Source organism: Rutilus rutilus, assembly GCF_951802725.1.
Source record: "Rutilus rutilus genome assembly, chromosome: 2".
Taxonomy (NCBI): Eukaryota; Metazoa; Chordata; class Actinopteri; order Cypriniformes; family Leuciscidae; genus Rutilus; species Rutilus rutilus.
This window is the reverse complement of record NC_140210.1, coordinates 38,784,556-38,800,309: the sequence shown is the minus strand read 5'-3', so window position 1 is coordinate 38,800,309 and position 15,754 is coordinate 38,784,556. Positions and strand designations below refer to the sequence as shown.

At 42.4% G+C, this 15,754-nt stretch overlaps 1 protein-coding gene across 4 annotated transcripts in view; it reads right to left on the bottom strand.

The window, feature by feature from the left end:
- Nucleotides 1–972: 972 nt before the first annotated feature.
- bcl9 (BCL9 transcription coactivator) overlaps nucleotides 973–15,754 on the bottom strand; it is a 110,917-nt gene continuing 96,135 nt past the window's right edge. For 3 of the 4 annotated variants that reach the window (XM_084402039.1, XM_084402040.1, XM_084402038.1), the window contains 7 exons: nucleotides 12,317–12,651; nucleotides 8,406–8,516; nucleotides 7,584–7,743; nucleotides 6,616–6,715; nucleotides 4,232–6,518; nucleotides 3,658–3,942; nucleotides 973–3,558 (listed from right to left, as the gene is read on the bottom strand). In XM_084402039.1, coding sequence (XP_084258165.1) covers nucleotides 2,441–3,558; nucleotides 3,658–3,942; nucleotides 4,232–6,518; nucleotides 6,616–6,715; nucleotides 7,584–7,743; nucleotides 8,406–8,516; nucleotides 12,317–12,651 — 4,396 coding nt within the window. In that variant the 3' untranslated portion in view covers nucleotides 973–2,440. The remainder of the gene's footprint in view (nucleotides 3,559–3,657; nucleotides 3,943–4,231; nucleotides 6,519–6,615; nucleotides 6,716–7,583; nucleotides 7,744–8,405; nucleotides 8,517–12,316; nucleotides 12,652–15,754) is intronic. The other variant, XM_084402041.1, reaches the window with a different exon arrangement.

Here is a 15,754-nt window from a genome sequence, read left to right as displayed (position 1 = left end):
TGAAAATAAAAGGGAAAATATTTCCATTTACAACATGGCTAATATCTGAATTAATAAAACACGCAGAGATAAATGTAAATTTTAAGCAAGTTTATAACTTTTCTTCAGGGTTCACTGCATCTGCTCACCCAGCATTGGTAAACTTACCCATTTTTCTCCAATATGCGGTCAGATGCCGGACACACGCACCCAGAGCAATGGGCAGGCATTTACTGCAGCACCCGGGGATCGATTGGGGCTTAGGTGCTTTGCTCAAGGGCAGCTCAGTCATGCGTTTTGAGGGTGGAAGAGAGCACTGTTCATTCACTTCCCCAGCTACATTTTCCTGCCGTTTTTGAGAATCAAACCAGCAACCTTAGGGTTACAAGTCTGACTCCTACCATTAGACCACGACTGCCCTGTATCCATAAGCTGGCCCTATAGAATCTGTAGACGGTGAATTTTAACATATAACATTGTAAAATAAATTGATTATTTTTTTAATTATATAAGAGTGTAGTTTGTGAAGTTACCATATTAAAACCATTGCTTCGAATTACACAGATTTTTCAAAAGAAAGTGTAAATTCAGGTGGGAACCTGCTGTACATAAGTAATCACAAATTCATTATTTACCTGATGGTTTTATCCAAAGCAACCTGAAGTATGCTTATTACTACATGTTAAATGCATTGCTCGAAAAATGGTCACTTTGTGGAATTTACATTATAACTTAAAACATTTTAGTACCAGACTAGATCATAAACACTTGCTACACCACTTCTAAAATGGGTTAAATGTTACATCCTAGCTCAATCCTAAAGGAAACATGATTAAATACAAACCATAACAGATCACAAATATTGTGTCTTTTTGCAACCGTTTTGTGCAACTGGTAGTCAAATTTTAATAACCTACACTCCCACTAGGGGGCAGAAGAAGACCATAAAGAGCCATGAGATTTACACAAAAGCATTGAGACTCTTTATACCAAACAATATATTTTATTTGTCGTCCAACACCACAGCCCAGTCTTAGGAAGTGGTTCAGTACCAAATTCAATGGAGTTACACATGACGAGCATCAACACAGGAGGGGCAGGGACAAGAGGACAACCTATTAGCTTTTTTTCTGTTTTTGTTTTAATAATCATTTGTTTTCTACAAAAAAGAACAAAAAAAGAAAAAGCCCACTTTCCAGTAGCTCCGATGTTGTCAGCGCTGCACTGTATAGCTGTACACAGCCAAGCAATTAAAAAAACAAAAAATCTTTTCAATGTATTCCGCAGTGGTGGCAAACAGCGACAGTCCTTGTCGAAACAGACACGGATATGCAGACAGTAGCCTGAGCGTCACTGCAGAACTGAGTGCTGGTTTACGGGGTTCAAAAACACCCCTCCAGAGTCACCCTCACCTGTACCCAGACCAGCTTACAGAAGTTTCTAAAACAGGAACGGGAGACCACACTGCATAAATCTGATTACTGCTCCTACTTACGGTCAAAGTGTTTTTCTCTACAATTAAAAAAAGGAGAAAAGAAAACACTTTATTCTTTACAGTTAATTCTTGTTTGTGCTTTTTTTTAATAATACTATGATCTGTATGAGGTCTTAGTTTGGTTTTATCATACACTGGAGTAGCAAAGAAAATTAAATTTAAAATATTCTGTACGCACCACAGTACACAGTATTTTGTGGTGCTGTTGTGTCACCTACTGTCCACAAACAACCACCTCAATCCCCCCTTTACAAATGAAGATGGAAAAAAAAAAACTATAGAAATCACTGGTAGAATCCCTTTAACAACACAAGTACAGTACACACATATAAAGAGCATTTCCTGTTTGGAGGGAAGTGATGCGATGAGATGTAAACATATAGCCAAGACGGTGCACCTTGTGACAAAATGTTCCTTGACTTTTCCATTTTCATGTCTGTTCTTTCAGTTCTTGGACTTTTTTTTTTTTCTTTTTTTTTCAACAATCTTTATTGGTTTCCACCCATGTATAAAAGTACAATGAAGCCCCTAAACGTTCATACTTGGTTTGCTGTAGACTTATAAGTGGCATCATGCCACAACGTCAAGCAAATATCCTTGACACGAGTCAGTCTTGTAAATTCCATATACATTCCCAAGTTAGAGAAAAAGTACCTTCCAAATGGTGCCAGACCTGAGCCCAACTCTGAGGAAAGCACAATTAGCTTCTCACACTTCCACCTGTTAAATGACTTTACCATTGGAGAAGATTCCCTGTGAACACATCTATGTGTTTGTGATGGATACCCATCGCTGTGTAAGCTATAAACCTTGTTCTAACCAGGTGTCAGGGTGTGTATGTGCACAAAAAATGTCCTGGTTTCCATACATATCTGCTTAAGAACAGTTTTTTTTTGTATTTCATTACGAAGGTTGCTATTTCACAGGTTACACAGTTTCTCGATTGTTAATAACTGTAATGGAGGCTCAAAACATTAAATTCCCAGGGTTCCCTGGTCCAGGGTTAAATCCCATGCCCATATCTGCTGCCATTCCTCGAGGCCTCATCTGAGAGGGCATCATCATAGTCTGCTGAGGACCGCTCATCCCTTGTAGTGACATCATCATGTTAGGAGAGCCTACAGGGCCAGGGTGGTTATACATCGGCCTTTCCTTTCCCTGCATCATTCCAGGTCCTCCCATCATTCCTGGCTGCTGGCCAGGAGACAACATCCGGTGCTGAGGCCCCATCATACCCTGACCCATGAAACCTGGGGGTCTCATAGGGTTGTGGCCTGGATTACCCATGGGCATGTCCTGTGGTCCCATATGTCCAGGGCCAGGAGGACCACCCATTCCCTGCATGGGGAGGCCCATCCTTGGGTTGCTCTCACCCATCATCCCCTGCATTTGGGGAAAGCCAGGTGGGCCAGACGGGTGTGGTGGCTTCCCACCAGGGGCATCCCCACCACGAGGAAAGTAGGATAGAGTCTGGCTGGGCTTCTCTGAAGGGATAATTCGAGAGAGGTCAAACTCAGGGATACCTGACGCACCTGGTCGCATGACCTCGTGTAGATCCGAATCATTGAAGACACCAGGCATGTTATTAAACTCCTGGCCTCCTGGAGTATTAGGTTTACACATAACTGGCTCACCACCAGGTCCATGAGGCATATTGCTCATCCTGCTCAGTGGGCCCCCTTCTCCTTGGAAACCCATCCCATGAGGAAAGCCACCCTGGTGCCCAGGACCATTGTGAGGGAAGGGGATCTGTTGTGGAGGTGATTGTCCAGGGGGGAAGCCCTGTCCTCGGTGAGGAAGACCCATACGTCCCTGTGACATCATCTGGTTGTTGACCATGCCAGGATCTTGTGAGACTGGGTTCATCATAATACCATGAGGCATCATGCCTGGACCCATAGGCCCAGAGTGAGGAGGCATATTAGGGCCCATGGGATTGGGCGAGGGCATCTGGTTTGGCATGCCATGGGAAAGTGGCTGGGAGCCCATAGTGTTCATCCCCATTGGGCTAAGGGAAGGCATGGGGCCAGAAGAGTTAGGTGTCATCATTCGAGGATGACCTGGGTGATGGTTCACACCCATACCTATAAAGAGAACAAAAAGATTGTGATTTAGTGGAAAAGCCCTCCAGGAAATGACAGAGATAATGCTACCGCATATTCATTAACTCCTATAGACATTACCGGGCATGCTGTTGTTCATAGATGGCAGGTTTGGCGATCGAGCAGGCGGCGAGTCATCATCAGAGCTGGCCACGGTTTTGATTGCATCATGGTAGAGAGGTGTAGAACTGGGCATGGCAAACTTGGACATGCGGGACATCATGATGGAAAGAGGATTTTGGGATAGCGTTGGCTCTGGGGGCATTGTGTAGGGGCTGCTGGATGGAAGACTTCCTTGCACATTCATACCACCTGGTTGACTGGAGGAACTACTGGATGGAGGAGCTGAGGGAGGAGGATTACCACCTGAGAACAGGAGAAGAGGGCAGAAGAGGTTAAGAGGAGAGAAATGAAAGGATGAAGACCTTTTACCAATGACCTTTTATTTGACATCTCTTAGCTGCTACAAAAACATTACTAAAAACAGTCCTGCTGTAACAGTATTATTAGCAGGAATAATTGGGACCACATGAAAACAGAAAGAGCCTTTCAAAGTTCCTGCATCCACATAAAAATATGGCGTATGAACATTTACTAAGTAAACGTATACAATATTCATAATGGTCAATAAAGGAGGCAGGAATTTTTATTTTACCTTGCTCTACACTGCCCATCATATTTGGTGACGTCATGCTAAGGGGAGGTTTGTTGTTCTGAGGAATTCCTGGGCTTTGCATGGGTGGCTTGGGTGATGACGTCCAGCCGGGGGAGGGAGCAGGGAGCGAGGGTGACTTCATATGGACGGGTGATGCCCCTGCTGAGCCCATCATAGGAGGAGATTTAATGGCTGCCGCTGCTACTGCTGCAGCTGAAGGCCCACTAAGCATACCAGCCAGCTGGGACGGTGTCTGTGGAGACTTGAGGTTACCTGATGGTGAGCCCAGCATTGGAGACTGGACCTGCCGCAGTGTTGGTGACTTTAGCGGGTTGACATTGGGCGAGTTAGCGGGGCCAGACTGGACATTCAGGTCTGAGGGCTTGCGACTCATATTCCTCTGGCCGGGCGGAAGCCCTGAGCTGTTGGGAGCCTGGTTTGGTGGTAAAGGAGGCATATGACTAAGACGTCCATTTCCACCCACATTACCTCTTTGGTCAGGTAGAAAGGGTGGCTCGCCTCTGGGACCTCTGGGATTTCCAGGGCCTTGGGGACCCATGCCAGGGAACTGTCGGTTGGGTCCCATGTTGAGGTCTCCTGGATGGGGCTGGTCAGGGAAAGGAGGCCCCTGCATCATTCTCTGTGAAGGAATCACATTCTCAGGCATTGGACCTCCACCTTGCCTCATCTTCATAATTTCCTCTGGACTAAGATTCATTGGTGGATCTCTCATCTTAGGGGGCATCATCTGAGGGCTAGGGCCCATGTTTACATTGAGGTTACCAGGCCCCATGCCAAATTCACCCATGTCTCGACCAAGACCTTTCACAAACTCCATTCTTGAGGAGGGGCTCATTGGACCATCAACTGGCATTCTGGGAAACATCATGCCACCTCCATTTCCAGGCTCCATGGGTCTTTGATTACCCATCATTCGATTCATCTCCATCATCATGCCAGGTGTAAGACCCATGCCTTGCTTATCACCCATACCTTGATGGAACATAGCTTCCTGTACAGACTGAGGATTGGGGAATCTTTCCACCCTTCCACCTGGACCTCCAAACATGCCTTGGCCAGGAGGGAATCCCCTCCCATCGCTCATTTTGGGCATATCATCAGGCCAGTTCATTCCAGGTCTGGGCATAGCATTGGGCCCTCCATCCATATCAGGGTTCATCATACCTGGGAAGCCAGGCATCCTCTGCATGTGTGGATGCATCCCTCTGGGGCCCATGTTCATCTGGTCAGGGAATGGTTCAGGGCCACCAGGGCCCCACACCTCTCCAGGATTCATCTGGTAGGGTGGTGGTGGCCCTCGCATCATTCCTCTAGGTCCACCCTGATGGAGCATCATGTCTCCCATTGGTCTGTGCTGCATTTGTTCCTGCTTGCGCTTCTTCTCCTCATAGAACTCTTGCTGCAGTTTTAGCCAGGCTATCTGCTCTGGAGTCATATGGTCTCCATGCTCTCCACCAGGACCTGGATGCGAGTTCATAGGTCCTGGACCTGGTGGCGGGGGTCCAAGATCATCTGGAGAAAAAGGCATGTCCCTAGGACCAGGTGGACCAAAGGGAGGCCCATCAGGACGTGGTCCTCCTGGACCACCTGGCTTCCCAAGGCTTTGTGACTGAGCCATCATGGCTTGGAGAGGCCCTTGTTCTGGTTTCTTGGGCCCTCCTTCCATCATTGCAGAATTGGGTGGAGGTCCAACCATGTTTCCTTGGCCCATCGAAGCCATGTCCTTGTCGTCTGGAAAGAGCATTCGCTGTATATCACGTAAAGTCTGCAAGGAACGTTCCCGGTGTTCAAGTTGCTCTTGAGAAAGCCCCTCAGAGTTGTCCCCCATGCTAGACATGATTTCATGAGCCAGCTGCTGGTGGTGTTGCGCTGTGAGCTTAGCATCTGCCCCTTTAGGTAGATCTAGGGATGGGAAGCTCTGTTGAGGGCCAGCATTGGGAGGCTGGTTGGAGGCCTGGCTACCAGGTGTCCCTGCAGAGTTGCTACCATCATGGGATCCAGCACCATCCTGTGGGCTACTGCTGGGGAGGCTCTTAGAGTCCATACCAGCTGAAGGTGCATTGTCTGGAGGGAGGCTTGTTGGTTTTGCCCCCTGGGTTGGTTGCTGAGGTTGGGTGGGTTGCGCTTGAGGTTGTTGCTGCTGGCCTGACTGCGCTACTTTAGAGGCTGCTTGGTGGTTCTGATCACTGGAGAGAGATGAGGGCTGTTGCTGGGATGGAACTCCCTGTTGTTTAGTGTCACTTCTGAGGGACCCAATCTGATTGTTCTAAAACAGACACATGAAGAAAAAAAAAACGTTTACAATGTGTCTGTGAAAATCATGACATTTATAGCAAACACAATTCTTTGATGTCCTTTCTTACCAGGGGGAGCTGGGGCTTTCCACCCTTGCCGTTAGAGATATTATTCATGTGGTAAGTGATGATGTTTTCGACATGCCCCGTTATGACTGCATCTGCTGCCCTGCGATGGGAAGAAAACAGTCATAGTCAAAGCTTTGCATAACTGCACTGATGAAAAATAAATGTCTTCTCTGAGGAACCTTTCATGTCTAATTTTTTTTAAAGTGAGTAATTTTTGTTAAAATCACCAATACCAGTTTAATGTGTAAAAACAACTAAATCATTTGTTTGTTGATTTTCTTGAAAATTAAGCATTCTGAATTTGTGGCACTATCATATCATTGCTCCGTTTAAGCATCCCAAATAGTCACACACAGTGACATTGGCTCAACCAATTTGAGGACTTTTTTGCTATTCTGTTCAGTGATGATAGTGTCACAGAAATTACACAATTCAGCTTTATTATTTAGAACACTCTCACCACTTAAACTAATAATGGGTACTGTTAATGTCCATGCAGCAGACCCTATCCACATTTACAACAACAGGTCTAGAAGATGGACAAACAGTCAGAAGAACTTGACACTGGGCTCAGTCCCATCTAGTATGATGTCAGAGCAGTAATGGCACTGCTCTGTGGGAGACTCTTCTTATGATCACAGAACGTCTAAAAGCTCCTGTCACCTAATATCTGGCCATCTGAGGGTCTAGTTTAAGCAAACATGCTGCTGTCAGTGCTCAAACACTTTCATCTTTTACCACTACTACTTTTAGACATTTCTTAGCTCAGCAAAAAGGAAATGTGAAAGAGAGATAGTGGGATTTGCTTCTTTGAACTGACAAAACCTTGACACTATGATTTCACAAAACAACTGCATTTTAGCAGTGCACCTGAGGGCATCCTGTTTCTATAAAAATGTTAGCACACATTCACAATTCTAAGACAACAACAAACATTAAAAAAAATGAACAAACAAGAAAATATTTACTTGTTGGCCATCTCTGTGGTGAAGACGTAAACAACCTTTGACCCTGGTTTCTGCCCACTCCCCAGTTCAGACGTTGTGCTTTGTCCTCCAACTGTATTGTGGGTAGGCGTAGATGCAGAAAGAGCACCTGGATCTGGCTTTATGTCAGTGGAGTTACAGTCTGTGCAAAACATAATAAATGTTATGGTTATTATCAAATAGCATTAGCCACAAGAAGGTACATTTTGCCAATCATTCCATTTAATGATGTGCATGCACAGATAGAATCTGCAGACATTTTGCATTTTCACATTTTTGGGAAAAACAACAGAATGCATTTGGAAAAATCTATTATAACACATCTGAAAGTACTACACTCTTACTACTCACTATAATCAAGAAACTAAAATGACGGATTGATAGTCATAAATGCTTGTATGGTTATGTACACAACTTTGTGAATCCTAGCAGTTCCAGTTTAATTTGTAAATTCACAAAGTTCCATGTGTAGATTTTGTGTGAGCCTGATGATACACTAAGCATGGCAAAACATTGACATTAACATTTGACTGCAGTAAAATAAATACTTTAAAATATCATTAGTTTATAGATTGTATTAGTAATCATGCAAAAGTTCTTCAATAGAATACTGCAAGTTATTACAAATGCTTGATCTGAATGTGGATATTGCATAATAAATCTATGCCACCAGGCGACAACAATAACCGTCAAGAGTTTCATACCTACATTTTTAAGGTAAAAAAAATATTAATGAATACTTTACATGCACTTTATTCCAAATACAACAGACAAATAAATAAATGAAATACTGAAACTACGTACTGAAGAATCCTGGGTCATCTTCATCGCTCTCTCCCCCTGAACACCAATCTGCACCACTGTAGGGCAACCGCCGCTCTCCAACACATAACCTTTTTGCTCTACTACCTATTTCTTTAGAGAGACAGAAGAGCATGATTACCATAATGTTCATGAAATGGTCATGAGATTTCTACTGCCATGAAGTACATTGCTACTGAATTGTAGGTTTGTTTCTCAAACACCAAGAGTATAGAAAATATAACAAATCACCAATGGCAGTGTAGTGCAGTACCAGACAGGTCTTAGTCTTTCTGAGCAAATGTCCTCTTAAAGTTTTAAACCTGCATGAATACACCGAGCACTGTCTGGAAAGTGCTGTGCTATCCTCTGGCATTCTCTCCTCATGCCTAATCCAGGCTGTCCTGAAACTTTTACAGGAGTCTAGGATGGCTTAAAACTAGGGATGTGCGAGACTAGCAGACTAGTTGATTAAACAATACTACTATTTTACAAGTGGCGGGTTTAGAGAAATGTCCACTTGTAAGATGAGCAAGATGAGGGAGTATTATGACAGCCTAATTGAAACTTTTCTGTTTTCTTCTATGTCATGTCAAACTAGTATAACAATTAAACGTGCATATAGGCTTGCTATACTACCGGTTATGAGGGATACGGTATAAAATTTATCGGATTAAAGGAGAAACATTATCAATGAAAATTACTTGACACTTGAACGGTTTCAATTTCAACATCCTAATGAAGAGAATATGCTTAAATAATGTATAGGCCTAGTTGTACGCCAGGCTTTTCTTGCGATTTATATAAAATGTATATAATAAGCGAACATCATGAATCCATTTTCCAAACCATGTTGTTGTCTTATCCTGAGTCACTACGGTACACATTTATTAAGTGTTTATATTCAGAAAATGTTAGACTGGTACGGGCTTTACCTCTGCGGAGTAGCCCAGTACCTGCATGACTCGTCATAGACGAACAGAGAGAAGTAGCTTCGGCTACAATGTTTATCCGCAAGATGCATGCAGTTCTGTTTATTAACCGCTAGAGCGGCAAAAGTTGCGGACTGCAGCTTTAAGTGAATGCTCAAGTTTAATATACAATGATCATAATGCAAGGCAAGCACATCGTACCTATTTTAGTGGCATTTAGTATGGGATTTGACTTAATAGTTTAAGTAGTCTATTTCAAATGGATCGCATATACAGACTGTCTCCGGAGGGGCGGGGTTGACTAGTCGGTTGCAAAATTTCCGTTTAAACTGTAATGAAATTAGTCGTTGCGCACATCCCTACTTCAAACAAACATTGGATAACTCTCAGCCAAAAACACACACATTGCTCTCTCTATAAAAAGAATACAATTTTATTGGCCATGTAGAAAGTTCTTAGTCACCATTAAAGTGTCAGGAAACCACAGGCCAGTTCACAACAAAGTTTGGAGCACTGTAGCGATCCAGTCACTTAGGCTTATATTTGAATTTATTTATTTTAAAAGGGACAATGCACATCAATTAACATGAGCATTCAAGTCCATCATGTAAATGTGCCAGATTTAGCCATACAGGCTATTTTTCATCTGTAGTCCCTGGCAAGTCCATAAAACATTTAAAAAAAACATAACACCACATTCCAACAAACATAACCATAATCAAAGCATAGGCTATTAATACAAATACAGAATGACTTTAAATATAAGGAGACAAAAACAAGCCACTACTCCAAATTACTGGATGAAATATTCCACCAATCATTAGCCTAGATTAAAATGGTTTCAGAACCTCTCAGTGATGCACACAGCAGTTTACAGATGCATGAGATAAAATGCACAAAAACTTATATACCACTTTGTAAGTATAATGCACAAACATACACTGCACAACATGCATCTACAGCCTAATACATACAGATGCATTAGGTTGCGAATTAGCTTTTGTATACACTTTCAAGACTAAATTTAAATCGCACAATTTTTTACCCACTACAATGTTCATTTTTAATGGCAAGAACTTCTTGTAAGAACAAATTACAATCTTATTTTTACTGGCAATACTTTTCATGTATTTTTGTTCATCTATGGCCAGTTGTGCAGCCCACCTAAAACGTTATGGCATTGAGTTAATAGGAACACCTACAACAATCAACAATACAGCTGACCGCCAGCGAGGAGAAGAAAAAAACAACGACAAAAAAAACCAGTCAGTGTGAACAAGGTTTAAGAAAGAGAATAAAATAGCACTATTGTTAGTTTCTATACCACTGGTTAGTTCACAGACCACAACATCTCACTGAAACTGGGACATGGTCAGGTCAGAAGGGGAGATATAAGACTTCCTGTGTACAGACAACACACACAGCTCAAACAAACGGCAAGAGCAAACTATCGACAGCTTGAACAAACACAAACATGCACACCAAACTGCCTTACAAGCTGTCTCCCTGTGAGCACACAAGCACATCAGTACACAAAGAAAACCAAACAGGTTGCTTCTGGACAAGCAATTTCTGACTTAAACATCAACAGCAGCACACACGTAGCCTAAACATTCTTTAATATTCTTTATGTGCTGCACCTCAAGCACAAATTAATTAAATAATTAACCTTTTTTTTTTTTACGATTCTCAAAAAAAAAAAAAAAAAAAAAAAATTTGCCTGAGCTTCATACTGAAATATGTTTATGGAGAGACATTAACAACCAGCAGGGGTCCTTCAGACTGTCAAGCACACCAACCTAAAAAAAGGGTGGGGGGGGGTGGGGGAGAGAAGAAAAGGTGTCTCCCCCTCACTCAGCAAACCAAATGGTACATTCCCTGGCGTTCCCAAACCAGGCCTATCTTGTGATGCTGCCACTAGGAAACATACAGGGTTGTGGATGTCCTGATGCATCACTACAGTCCTCAGAGCAACCCAGAGGAGGCGGGCAAACATGCACATAAACGCATATGTGAGACAGGAAAACCAGCAAAAATGTGTGACCCTTGGGATATTTGCATTTGCATCCTGAATCATTAAAAGGTCGTTCCCAATGGAACATTGCCATAGTCCATCATGACACAAGGATACAGAACTGGGACCAGAACCACATAAAAATGATAGAACAGCACAACATAAAAGCATAAAAAGGCCCTTATCAAACAAGCAAAAAAACCTAACTAGAGCATTAAAGGCTCAATCTCAGGACACCATACAAAAAAGATTATTGTCCATGTGATTGTTGAACATTGAACAAAGCTATGTTACAATCTTTCAGTATTTTATCATGTTTATACTTGCATTTGCCTTGTCAAGCTAAAAACATAAAAATCATCATGGTTTATTAATATTTACTCTGTGATCTAATTGCATCCAATTATAACGTGAATTATTACAAGGAAGCAAAACAGTAACAACCAGATACTACCAAACTTTCCTCAGTCATCTACTCAAATTGTAAGCAAATTAATTCCCTACTGTGAAAGGGCTGAATAATGTGCAATGTGTAACGCTATGGGGGTTACAGTGCTGGTACGTGGGCCTGAGGTGGGAAAAATATAGTTTCTTGGAAGATCAGCAAATGAAATTAAACAAAGAAACTGCTTCATTTTCTGAGAATGGGCCAAATGCTCGCTCGCTCGCTAATGTCCATTCAATGTCAGAACAAGGTGGTAACAGTATCATTCTGTGCCACAGGATGATCATAATATTCAGCAATACAAAAATAACTGCACATCATGACACCGCTCAATATAATTACCTGACCAAGATAGTAAGGCTAGATACTAGAGTTGCTTTAAACCATACTATCGGTCATTTAAAACCGCAGTGGATAAATGATCCCTTTATTGAATGACACATTATGAATGCAAGAGCTCTGAATCAGCTTCATAATTCAACTTGTAGTAGGAAAAAAGAAACAATTCACACTTTTTTTTTACCTTTCTGGTCCCCTTCATTGCTTGGCGTTCCCGTATCCCTTTGTTCGAATGACTCCACTGAAGTGCTTCTCTCTCTCTTAATCTTTCCTTTTGCACCATTGCCTGAACTCAGGCCTTGTCCATTTTTGAGTCCCATACTCCCTATGGGGCCTTGGGGACCTTTGGGTGTGTGGCTTCCACTCAGCGACTTGGGGTCACAAGGAGACGACTGTGATTGGCTGCCAGCGCCCCCCTGCTTTCCCTGGTTGGGCAGTTTGGAGTCCATCTGTGCAGCGCTGGAGGGGGACATCACGGGTGGCGACCTCACCATGGCCTCCTGCTTGGATTTCGGACTGCTGAGAAAAGCGTAAAGAAAAGTCTGTGAGAATGGCCCAGGGCACACGTGGATGGTCAAGATCTCTGATTTCAGAACTAATAAAACATTGGTACTGTTAACTGAAAACATAAATCAGTGTTTCTCAACTCTAGTCCTGGCGACCCACCTCCAAGAATGTTTTAGATGTCTCACTAATTAAAACACATGATTCAACTCATCAGTTTTTTAGTGTGTTGAATAGGGAAACATCTAAAACATCCTGGGTGGACGGTCTCGAGGACTGGAGTTGAGAAAGACATAATATTGTGAAATTTTGTAATGTGTAAATGGAATGTGCTATTATTAAAATGTAGTATATATATATGAAAAATATATAAATATAAATTTCAGCTTTTGCGATTTCATAATTTTATTTTGGTCAATTGTGCAGCCCTAATTATTGTATATTTTAAGTTATGAATTTATAACTGACATAGATTGTAACTAGGGCTGCACGATATTGGAAAAAAAATTACATTGCGATATTTTTTTCCCAACGATATATATCGCGATATTGCGAGCCATCAATCCAGGCTAAAGTCAATAATTACCATTCCATGTTATTAATAATTTCACTAATAAGCAAGCTTCATTACAAGTGACAAAAAGGCCACTTAATATTTTATTCCAGAAACATATTTCTCTCAGAATTCGGTGAACGTTCTACACAGGACCTAACGTTCTTCAGGTTCTAGGACCCGAAAAATTATGTTTTCTGTGCTGATTCAGTGACGCGTTCATGTAAACGGCACCTAGAACCAGCAAAAGTAATGATTAATAGTATGTAAAATATTATAACAACAAGTGTTTTCGGTAAAGATGAAGTTGACAATAGCCTACTGACTCGCGATCTTCGCAGCAGAAATGCACTTTTCATACAGATTAATTTTATTTATTTTTTTAATGGTTCTTCTGTAGATAATAGTTATATTTCTTTTTTTTTTTCTTTTTTTTTTTCTTTTTCGGTGTGTGAGGCCAGTGGGCTACCTTTTATGCTGAGTTTCGGTTCATGGATGATAGCTTAATCTCCAGTTCAGGCGCTGGCTGCTATATTTAATTTTTAGGCTATTTATTAAATCCAGGAAATTGGATAATGAAATACTGATTAAAATTAAGATACAATTAATACAAAACGAAATTCGTTTTAAAGAAAGGCTTTGTGCTTTCTGTTTGAGGTCTCTGTGAAAGTTTTAAAGCAGTCTTTTAGTGACGCTTTCATAACGGCCGCGTGACGAGTCCGTAATGTCACGCAACTTTTTTTAAAAAAGACAACCATCCACAACTTTATAACACTCCAGCAAAGTAGCCTACCTCTTTTTGGTCAACATCCGGGCTAGTCCCAAACAGCTGATTTTGACTTTTTTGCGGCGGATCCTTTCGTCGCGCATTTTTAGCCAGTGAATGTTGGCTGTGAGCGGTGAGCGCGTTCCTGTCAGATCCTCACTGTGCAGGCACGCGGAACGCGTATGTCACCCCAGCAAAAAGCCATACAACAAACTTGTGTTTACTGTGTGCTACCCTGGTGCTACCGTTCTCTTACACTATGGGTGCTACTAACGTAACGTTACCCTTCACATCGCATGTTCCGGCGATGTGACTATCGCTCATTCGCACATCGCGATGTCGATGTTAAAACAGAATATCGTTCAGCCCTAATTGTAACCCATTCGCATTAATTGCAACAAGACAACAAAATGCCTTCAATCAATAGTTTTACATGTTGTAGTATCAGGAATACAAAACAAGACCTTAAAAAACAGAGCACTAAATGTTTTTAGAGTTTACACTTTTGTCTGTGGAAAACGAGCGGCAACCTGCCTGTCTCTCTCTTGAAACTAACACGGAAGTGAGTTAAACTGCAATTCATCGACTGGCTGTTAGAGACTGGATCCAAAAGAGAGTCAATCCCATATACCTCCCCCCTTTATATTAAGCCTTAAAGTTCTGCATAATGGCGTGACCACTTGAGTGACAGGTGGATTGCCACTGCTGATGTCACTACTAGACGTTTGTCTGCTGTCTGTTAGCAGTCACGTCACCTCAGCTAATCCCGCCTCTTTGACCATTTTCGGTTATCTGGGAGTGACGCTCTGCCAAGATTTCAGATCTTTGGTCTTCAAAAATGCTCTTGAGAAACCTACAGGTGACGTCACAGACACTACATCCATATTTATTTACAGTCCATGGTGAAAAAGCAGTGGAATCCTAAGTCATAACTATTTCTTTGGTAAAGAATCCACCAAAACACAGGCCTGAGACAACTGAGTCATATCTTAGCAGCTGACCGGCTGCAGCCACCACACCCTGAAAACATGCCATTCAATAATAGGAAAATCTTGACGTGTACCGGTGACGCAATTACAGTACTCTCAGTGACCTTATGTCCTAGCCCTGTTCTTTGTTGACAGAGTGCCAGGTTAATATTTAATCAAAACTCGTCAAACCAGATCTCCCACAAGCTAGCCTCCATCCATACCCAATGTATTGGGTCCACAGTGTCCGGTTACATGCCAACTTTAAGAAAACCAGGGGAAACTATTTACACACCAACAGTAAGGGCTGGTCATTGTTGGACACCTTTGAGTTGCAATGGTGGCAATGGACAAGGAATAAGAGTTTTACTGCCAGTTACACTCATATTTCCTTGTCCACTGCCACCATTTTGGATCTTGAATGTGTGCCTGAAAGCGCAAACCACTTTCCAAAAGTAAGGTACCCGTTTCAGAGCTCTGCACACTACAATGCAAAATATTTTCCAACATTCAAGAGAAAATCCAAACTCCTTGGACAGCAGCTGCTAACATATACAAAATGGGGAGTGATTAGGCTATGTGCCATAGTGTTCACTGAAGGACTCCCAGGAGCCCCTGTGCAGACGCCTTAACCAGCTCCAGATCTGTGAATCAGCAAGAACAGCCATTTTGGAACCAACGTCCAGCAGGGCGGGATGTATAAGCTCTGGCTAAGCTGAAGTGGGTCAGTTTCTCATATGCTCAATGAGGTTCTGGACGCTTTCCAGGTCCAGCTCTGCCTTTAGGGCACAGTTTCCCCTGCACTTCTGCTGCAGTTACTTCAGCTTGCAC